This window comes from Ascaphus truei, chromosome 22 (genome assembly GCF_040206685.1).
Source record: "Ascaphus truei isolate aAscTru1 chromosome 22, aAscTru1.hap1, whole genome shotgun sequence".
Classification (NCBI taxonomy): Eukaryota; Metazoa; Chordata; class Amphibia; order Anura; family Ascaphidae; genus Ascaphus; species Ascaphus truei.
In genome coordinates, this window is record NC_134504.1 from 13,958,039 (window position 1) to 13,968,082 (window position 10,044).

The following is a 10,044-nucleotide window of genomic DNA, read 5'->3' on the forward strand; positions in this document are numbered from 1 at the left end:
ATAAAATACAAATATTGCAGTTAATGGCACTATAATAAAGGAAAAGGATCTAATAGTCATTATTTCAGCTGACTTAAAAGTAGGCGAGCAATGTAGCAAAGCAATGCGTAAAGCCAGCAGGATGCTACCAGTAGGTTGTATAGGATATTAGCACCAGAAAGAGAGATTGTGATGCCACTTTATAGATTAGACGTCACCTACAGTACCGTGATCAATCCTGGAGACCATATCTCACTCCAGACGAAGCCCTATTCTGAGGGGGAGATCGTGGTGTAGCCCTAGTGTCATTATGTGCCAATAAAGTTTTTTTGCATTATCCGGGACCTACTGGAGTTCTGTCATGCGCAGTAGCGCCTTTTCCATACACTACCTAACTACATATCTCAGGAAGGGCATTGTACAAAGACGGTGCATGATCTTCAGCAGGGAGGGCTCAGTGAGTAAAGACAATGACGTTGCGCTGAAGCACGAAAACCCGATTCAATTCCCGGTGTCAGTTCCTCCTCACCTTGGGCAAGTCACTTTATCGCCTTGTGCCTCAGGCACCAAAAACATAGATTGTAAGCTCTGTGGGGCAGGGACTGTGTCTGTCTGTAAAAATCCCTATGATCCTGGTTTCAAATCTGAGTGTCCTCTTTAAGTTTCTACACGCACTCTAGTACTGAGTTTCTTGGTGATTAGCGAGATTTTACCAGCAATTAAGGAAAGGGTTCTTTACAGTAAGGGCAGTTACAATGTGGAATTCATTACCCATGGAGACTGTGATGGCAGATACAATAGATATGTTCAAAAAAAGGTTGGACATCTTTTTAGAAAGGAAAGGTATACAGGGATATACCAAATAAGTAAACATTTGAAGGATGTTGATCCAGGGAGTAATCTGATTGCCAATATTTGGATATGGGAAGGAATTTAATTTTCACCTCATGAGACCGCATCGGATGATCTTTCACTGGGGTTTTTTGTTTGCCTTTCTCTGGCTCAAACTATTGTAAATACAAATATAGGATAAGTATCTGTTGTCTAAATTTAGCATAGGTTGAACTGCATGGACATGTGTCGGTTTTTTTTTCCAACCTAATCTTCTATGTAACTGTAAATACATAACAAACAAAATGCAGGAGAGAATAATATTTCCCAGGTGAATTCTCTGAAGCTGGAGGGTGGCTAGCTGAGGAGCAGGGTGAGGGAGTACTTCTTTACAGAAAGGATGGTGGGTTAATTGAATAGTCTCCCAACAGAGGTGGTAAAGGCTAATACAGTAAGGGAATTGCTGCTTGGGGCAGACATAAGGCTATATTAAATACAAAGGTAAGCCAATAATCAAAAGGGGTCTGCGGTTTTCCAGCAGATGGGAAAATGAGCAGACTGGGTGGGCCGTGTGGTTCTTGTATGCTATCAGATTATGTTTCCAAGATGAGTCTTACGATCCTTATTTATTTCTTTCTTTAACTAGGAAGTTGAATTTAGGATGGTAAAATTCTTACCAGAAATCTTGAACCTTCAAAAAGAGCTGGTGAAAAAGTTCCAGATTTGTAGAGACATGGACAGCCAAAAAATAAAAGATTTCTTAAGTAGCATAAAGTCAGGTAAGCCACAAATATATATTTTCATACTTAGCGTCTGAATCATAACGATATCTAGAGTATTGCTAACTTTCTTCTTCTATTTATCTAGATGGATCCCGACACGTATTTAAGAAACGTGTAGAAACATTTATGTCCGCATGGAATCATCTAAGGCATTCCCTCCATACGAATGGTAAGTATACTTGGAGAAATAAAAAGCTTGTTGTTTTTAGGGGCTTGTTACACAGAATGCGACAGGAAAAAGAAAAGAAAAAAACACCCCTAAAGGGCAGATTGACAGTATGTTTCACTGATTTCCCAAGCCTTTTATAGTCTTGCATGCAAGGTAGATTCCCAATGTGGACATAAAGATCCTGCATGGATTAGTTGGTCTTCCAAGTCCATGTTATTCTTTCGGTATATTTGTTGTACATTTACATTGGCAATGTTTCTAAATATAAAAGAACAATGATATTTTTAGATGGTACCTTTATGCCCCAAAGGTTGAGGCAGATCTCACCGGGGGACGGGGGGCACAAATCTCTGTTGGAGAGTATGTGGTGATATAGGTGTTATGGTGCAGAATTTGATAGGAGAAATTAACGAGATAAGGATACCTTTAGACCCACTTACAATGGTCCTGGGGAAGCCCTTGTAAAATTTTAACCGAAATACAAGCAAATTATTATTACATATTTTGACCCCGGCAAGACGTTGAATCACAGGGGCTTGGAAAAAGACCCAGCCCCCCTCCTGGAGACAGATCATTCAACGAGTAAACGAGGATCAAACAATGGAGAGATTAACGGCTTTTGTAAGACAACACTAGAAAATTTCACAAAGTATGGGAGCCCTGGTACACAAGGGGGAGTGTGTGAATGGTTTGGGTAGAGTGATGCTATCCCTTTTGTGTGTAGTGTATGTTGTTGTTGTTGTTGTTGTTGTTGTTGTTGTTGTTGTTGTTGTTTGATAATATATTTTGATATTTTTTTTTTAAACTGGTACTTCTCCCCCCCCCTTTCTTTTCTGTAACCTCCTCCCCAGCCCCCCATGTTTTTTCAAAATACTAATAAAAAATAAGTTACAAAAAAGAACAATTATAATAGGGCCACAATAGTATCTGAAAACAATTTATTATAATCCAAAGATCTGATCGTAAATACTACAATTAGTATAACAAATGAAAAACCAAAAGATTATAGCCACATGCACGTGCTAAAAACCAAATGATAATAAGTCAATAAATGCACGCAAACCTAATAATATTTTCTAAAATCACAATAAATCATATTATAATAGGTATTAAATTATTAACAAAACTCCTGAAGAATATAGTTACTGTCCAGAGTGCAACCGTACGAGTCCAAAGTGCTGAAGATGTTGCGCTCTCCACCACGAGAATATACCCAACTCCTCCAATGGTACTACAGAATTTTTCACTACGCTACCGGACCAAACTCCAAAACTGTCTCCTCCCACACACCCCTGATGAAGAGGATTATTCATTGAAACACGTAGGGGTAGCTCTCTTGGCCATTTTGTTTGTGGGAGAGGCGAGATTTTGGCGTTTGGTCCGGTAGCGTGGTAATGTCACGATGCATACACGTGATGCGGAAGGACTGGGATTCTCGTGCTGACCTAGGACTCCTAAAACATAGCAAATGCTTTACATCGTCCCCATGCTTCATGCCGTTTAATCACAGATATTTGTGAACGTTACGCTTTGTTTCTTTCTGTGGTGAATTAAATACTTCTCCTATGAAGTTTGCGCTCTTTTTATATTTTATTCTAATATTTTCTTTCACAACCTAGTTATTTAGACATGTTACTGTACACTTTGCTATCTCTACTACAAGCACATGGATTGGGAGACCTTAAGTGCTCCGGAATATGCAGGGAGACACCCGTATTAAATACAGATAGTACTAGAAAACTTCTAAAGACTAAATACAATTGGAGTAGAAAGGAAGGAGCAGATGAGATAATAGTACAGGCTGAAAAAAACTGAAATGCATGCATGCTAATACAACTTTCCCCTTATGAGATATCATTAGATGATATTTAACTGGAGTTTTTTGTTTGCCTTCCTCTCGATAAGTATACTGTAAATACAAATTTAGGATAAGTATTTGTCGTCTAAATTTAGCATACTTTGAACAACCTTGTCTACTATGTAACTGTTTGAAATTACTGGTTATATTTGGTGAGCTCGACAAACTGGATTCTACATACTCTTCAATGCAGTTGCTATATATTTGTTAAACCGGATTAGAGAAATGTGTATGATCTTCTGTTTTATCTGATATTAATCACAATACACCATGTTTTAGGTGAAATAAAACTTCCAGAAGGCATTTGTGATGAAAACATTACGATGGAGAGTGATTTTGCCATGCTGCTTCCTCGCCGGCAAGGGTTGGGGCTTTGTGCCACCGCCCTGGTCAGTTACCTCATAACCCTGCACAACAACTTTGTATACACTGTGGAAAAATACACTGTGGAAAAATACACCGAGGACGAGCAAAAGTATGTTGCCTTTCCATAGTATATGTATCCCATTTGACATCTTTTGACATCCTACCTTTAAAACAGCCATTCTGATTGTTCTTTTTCTCCCTTTGCTTTTGAATTTGGAGGGGTGGAGGGGGAAGGGTGAACTGAGCTAAACGGCGCTATTTTCAGTTTGTAGAACCCCTTAGTTTCCCAGATACTTGCAGTATTCAGTGCCACGGTCACCTCTCCGCTCCATGGAAACAAAATGGCTACCAAAGTGCAGGTCAGCAGAGAGCAGCAACAGATGACGTTGCAGCTTCCTATTTGAAGATTCCCAGCATCATCATTACATACCCAGGAAGTGAACCGGCACAGGAAAGTATTTGGGGAGCCAGGGTGTCCCTGCAAGCTCAAAATAGTGTGGTTCAGACCAGGCTCCCCCCTGGTTTAGTCACTAAATAATACATTTGAAAACTAGGTAGCATTGCTGCTTAACCAAGTCAAATTGCTTCTTAAAATATGGTTGTCGTAAACATGTATTAAATAACGGTGCATTATTATTATTTTAATTGTACCTCCTCAGGTACTCCATTAGTGCTTCAGAAGTAATGGATCTACATGTGATCAGCTACGACATGGAAAAGGATCTGATGCCTGTAATTCTGTCCAACTGCCAGTACAGTGTGGAGAGTGGCGGGGAGACCTTGCAAGAGTTAGACCTAGACAAAATCCAGCGCCAATTCACCAGCCGCTTTCTTCAAGGCAAACCTCTTATCACTGCGGTTGTAAGTAGCAAGAATAATAAGGGTATAAGACCATATGTAGGAGGGGAAAGTGGTTTTGAAGGTCGGTTGAAAGTTGTACAAGTGTTGGATCTTACATACAATTCTGCATTGAGAAACCAAACATTTCAGCACTTGGGAAGCTTTAAGTATTGATGCAAATCAGTGTGCTGTCGATTTGCATGTTTAATTATTTTTAGTAGTATTTGGGTGGATTTTTAGCAGCTGCATTGGTCTGTGCATTAAGCTAGTTGTGATACAATTTTCTACAAGAGGCCCAACAAAATGTGGCTTACATAACTCATATACAACATTTAGGTTGCCCAAAATATCTGCATCAACATTTTTAGATTCCTTCAGCTGTGCCATGGTAATACTTTTGTCCTTTTGCCGTTTTGTTTGTCTCTTCCTAGGGATTACCAACCTTAATTCACTCCCATGACCGCAACTATGAGAACATATTTACAGATGTTAAGAAGAGACTCAGCCAGGTGAGCTGTCACGAAAATCAAATAATTAGCAGCACGATATATATATATCATCACATTTTAAGTTATGGTGGGTGAAAAGGACATCAGTTTCTTGTTGCCTTTTTCACCCACCATGACTCAAAATGTGATGGTAAATCCTGCAGCCTTGAAAATGGCAAAGCCAGTACAACCAACCTCACACTGAGACCCATTAAGGTTGAAACATGTCTGTGAGTGGTTTATCTGGCTTTGCATCTGATTTCCCATGCTGTGCTTAAGAGCTGTGTGAACAGCGAGCATTAGCTTATAAGGGTTCCATGTAAAATGGATTTCAAGCAAAAAGAATCCCTATGCTAGGTGATAATGGTGAAAGGTAGATTTGCAGACGTGTCTAAGACATGTGAATGTGCTCACAAGTGATCTTTTTATTATATATTTATAATATATAAATATATATATATTTTTTCATGGTTTGGGTTGTTTCTCTTATGGAAACTAATGAAGTGAGCACGGTATAAACACTGCTGGCCTCTCGTAGAGTGGGACGTAGAAATGTTTGTTGAGTCTTCTCTTGAACGTCCACTTTTTTCCCTAGGAATCTCTGCCCAATTCAACAATTAATAGTATAGGCAGAGATCTGAATTCATACAGTGATGTCTGTGAGGCCCTTTCCATTGCTGAGGTGACTTTGGGATTTCTAGCTGCTTCTGGAGGAGATCCAGATATTCTGTTGACCAGCTATGTAGAAAATGTTCTACAGATGGGAGAACAGACCAACACACACGTCCTTGAGGTGAGCACCGTCTAATTCAGAGGCGCAAAGTTTTTTTTGTCCTGCGCCCCCACTGCTTGCGCGCCGCCCCCTCAATTTTATCAAGCGTCCAATGACGCTGCGGGGTCATTTGACACCACATTGCCATGGCGACGCGTCACACCAAGCCGTCTGAATCAAGGTAAGTGAGTTACAGAGGCCTCGCGCGGTCCCCTGGCATTTAATTTGAATGCCTTGGGGAAGAGCGTGGGTCTCTGTAACCGCCGCGCCCCACCCCAACAAAAATCTTGCGCACCTCTGGTCTAATCTTTCTTTAGATCATGCAGTTGTAATCTTAATCTCCCAGAATACATACAAGGAGAATCTATAAGCTGTTTTCTTAGCATGATCAGTGATAAAAATTCTTATTTATCAATATATCAAGGATATGTTTCTTAATGCTGGATATTCCATGTATTGTTAAAATGAAAGAGAATTTGTAAGCTTGCACACATGGTGTGCCCACTTTCTGCAAGTACCAACACTTGATCTCTGCAAACGTTCTCTTAGCCTTTGCAGAGATAGTGTTAGGACTTGCAGAAAGATGGCACACCGTGACATGGTCTAAGCTTATGGTGGTTTGGGCAAAGGGTTTAACTGGGTGACCTTCACTTGTGAGAAATGAACAGATAAGTATGTAACTATATGATTTGTCATGTTAGATGTTGCATTGGGGTTCTCTGTCTTTTGTTTACACATTGTCACATACCCAGCAGCACTCCTTTTGACATAAAATATATGGCGCATGGCGAGTCTGGGTTTGATCTTACAGATCTAGATTTTAATTGTTAAAATGAAAGTACATATCATATTTCTAGGTACTAAACATCCCTTTGTTTGCAGGCACTGAAACGATGCGACCTGAAACACACGATAGCCCTTTGGCAACTTCTCACTGCATTAAAGTCTGAGCATCTTCTACGTCTTAAACGGGTAAGGATAAGAATAATGGTTTCAAGCTGTTGGACAAGAAGAACACCTAATGCCCCTATGGTCATTGACACAAATTGGGAACCCGGAAGGAATGTTTAATGTGGAGATGAGCAATTTGACACCTATTCCTTATCCCGTTATTTTGGGGATTTCTAGGACCCGTTTGCTGAGGTGGACAAAGCATATAAGGCTGAGCTGAAGCAAGGGAGTCGGCAACAGCTCAATGTGTTCTTGGAGCAAAATGGGCTGGACCTCTTCCTGCTCGAGCTGCATGAGATGATCATCTTAAAACTCAAAAAGCCACGAGGTGCAGATACTTTCAAACCTGCATGGAGGTAAGTTATGTGCACCATAAGCCCAAGACTAGAGTATGGCAAAAAATTGTGAAAAACAGAGGTGGACTTTGTCAAATTTCATATTATTCAGATTTAAATTCATGGTATGTCCTCTTTTGTTGCAGTTTGAGAGACACCTTGGGTCCTTTAATTGAAGGAAAAGACATTTTTTTCCCCGAGTTGGACAGCGAGTTTCCGGAAGAGATTACTTTAGCCCATTGCATCGAGGCTTGGAAGGTAGCAGCTAAAATGAAACGCAATCGTCTGCTACGATGAACATGCTTAAAGCCTACTGTGAATTAGGTCTGTAAAACACTGCTGTGTTTAGAGGCAGTAATTATTGCAACTAACTAGGGCTGTATTGTTTAAAAGCGGTGTCATTAACTACTTGATGCCTCCTAAAATTCACATTCCCAAAGGAATGGCAACTTCTACAAGGTGCAAAAGAAATACAATTATGGGAATAGAATACTTTTGTTTATTTCTTTAAACCATGTGCACAATATATATTCCCTAAAACAGAAGATACAATTTAGGAAGGTTTCCTTTTTTTCTGAATGTAAAACTGGACTCCAGAAAGAAACATTATTTTCAATTCTGTTTGCATAAACCTGTGCTCTGATCTTCAACCACTAAACTCACCCAAGACCATTACACAACTGGAGTACTGCCAATAATTAGTTTTATTTGTTTATTTTTTAAATCTCTGTCCAACTTGATATATACACATTTGTTTCGCTGCCTCCTTTTAATGTTTGAAAATGTATAACTTCTGTGCAACATTGTAACTGGAACAAGCCTAGTTGTAGAAATTATAGCTAACCATATTTTGAGATTTGAAATATATGCAGATATGTTGCGGTCACTTTCTTACAGTAATGCTGACAACCCTCCTTCCCTCAGGTATTAAGATCTCCTGTTTGCACATTAATATAAGAGACTCTTTTGAAGAAGTAATTGTTGTTTTACAGCTTGTGTGTGCAAACAAAAGCCAATTACACCTCTCCTGGACCAAAGACGTTTGTGTTAAGACCTGAAAATGTTTGCATGCCGCACTGACACAGATGCACTTAGCTAATAGGAAGGTGAATTTATCATAGAGAATATGTTCTCCATAGTAGAGCATGCAAGCAATATCTTAACACACTTCCAATTCCTACATTGTATCATTCATACCTTAAGCAACATTGCACAAATAAGCAACATTGCACAAATATAGTTTCTTAAGACTTTGAAAATATTTTTGTTCCCTTTTAAATGCTGATTTTTCTCTTATTTACTTCCTCTCTCTGCTATTTGATACAGATGAATCTCTTATAAGGGTAATCTGAAGTGAAACAGAAGCTGTGTCACTGACACTGCCATACAGATAGATAAGCAGATGTATATGTATGTGAGAGCACATAATAATGCAGGTATTCACATCTCCTACCCATTCACTCCATGGCCCAATGATGCAACCATAATACTGAGTGCTAGCACAATCTGTTTACAGTGCCTTCGGTGTAGCAAAGTTTACAATGATCTTTCACAGAAAAGAACATTTCTCCTGTGATTTGCAGGAAGCATGGCTCCGGGTGGTTCGCACTGCCTATCTGATCCCACGGGGGCCAAATGATGATTTACTTGCCATAGTCACAAGTCACGTGTTTACTTCTGACTAAATGTACTTCTCTGTCCCTGAATTGCAATTATTTTGGTGTTATTTTTTTTATTAACGTGCTTTCATTAAAAAAAATGTTCTCAATCACGTCGTTTTATTATTGTGATTTTATTACTGCGATTCCATGTAGAAAGAGTGATTAATTATTCACCCACATCTCGCCCGCACAAATGCTGGAAAACAAATGTGACTGAATTTGATATGTCCGGGAATCAGGAAGTCCCCAGGGGTTTGGGATACGGATTTACTCATTATAGCCTGGTCACAAGTGCTTTAAAGCTGCAGTTCAATCTTTTTTTTTTTTTTTTTTACTTCAATAGTTTCATGTGGGCAATCTCTAATTACCTAAAGAACTGTATAGCTGCTGGTCAATTCGTTCTCCATGTATTGATCGGCGAAATTTGGTGACATAATTAGTGAAGGGATCTGTTTATATTCTGCTTCAGTCCGTAAGTGGAAGCTCATGAATATTCATGAGCACTCCTGCACTGTCATGTGCAAGAGGGAGGGCAGGGCTAACAAAGGGGTGTGCCAGGGCTTGTGACAGGACATGAAGGGGCAGTGCCTTAGCAAATGCTTGTTAAAATAGAATACAAAAAAATTGGTCTTTCAAAGTTGTTTTTTTAAAAACAGAAAATGCTAAAAGTATTTTTTCTTACTACAGAACTGATTTATTAAAAAAAACACACATGCAGGATATTGACTGAACTGCAGCTTTAAAGACACACAGACACACAGACACACACTTTTTGCATTATTATAACCTGTGGGTCCCCGGGAGCTCAGCTGTGCTATTCCTAGCTGGTGGAGACCCCCTTTCCCAAGATATTTACTTTTTTTTGTTGTTGTTGGTTGTCGGGGTCTTTGTCTTCCCATTGGTGTATGGGAGTAAGGCTTGGCTGGAAACCGGAATATGGAGAGAGCAAACAAATGCTGCGGCGCGATAAAAAGGAGAGAGGGCGACCTACTTGAAAAAATATATCCAATTT

General features: G+C 39.5%; 1 protein-coding gene across 3 annotated transcripts in view; it reads left to right on the forward strand.

Annotated features, from left to right (window-relative positions):
• RNF213 (ring finger protein 213) overlaps positions 1 to 9,142 on the forward strand; it is a 72,409-nt gene extending 63,267 nt beyond the window's left edge. For all 3 annotated transcript variants that reach the window (XM_075580034.1, XM_075580033.1, XM_075580035.1), the window contains exons 59-67: positions 1,457 to 1,589; positions 1,678 to 1,761; positions 3,899 to 4,094; positions 4,645 to 4,846; positions 5,257 to 5,334; positions 5,909 to 6,106; positions 6,968 to 7,057; positions 7,214 to 7,392; positions 7,518 to 9,142. In XM_075580034.1, the coding sequence (XP_075436149.1) occupies positions 1,457 to 1,589; positions 1,678 to 1,761; positions 3,899 to 4,094; positions 4,645 to 4,846; positions 5,257 to 5,334; positions 5,909 to 6,106; positions 6,968 to 7,057; positions 7,214 to 7,392; positions 7,518 to 7,668 (1,311 nt within the window). In that variant the 3' untranslated portion in view covers positions 7,669 to 9,142. The remainder of the gene's footprint in view (positions 1 to 1,456; positions 1,590 to 1,677; positions 1,762 to 3,898; positions 4,095 to 4,644; positions 4,847 to 5,256; positions 5,335 to 5,908; positions 6,107 to 6,967; positions 7,058 to 7,213; positions 7,393 to 7,517) is intronic.
• Positions 9,143 to 10,044: the final 902 nt, after the last annotated feature.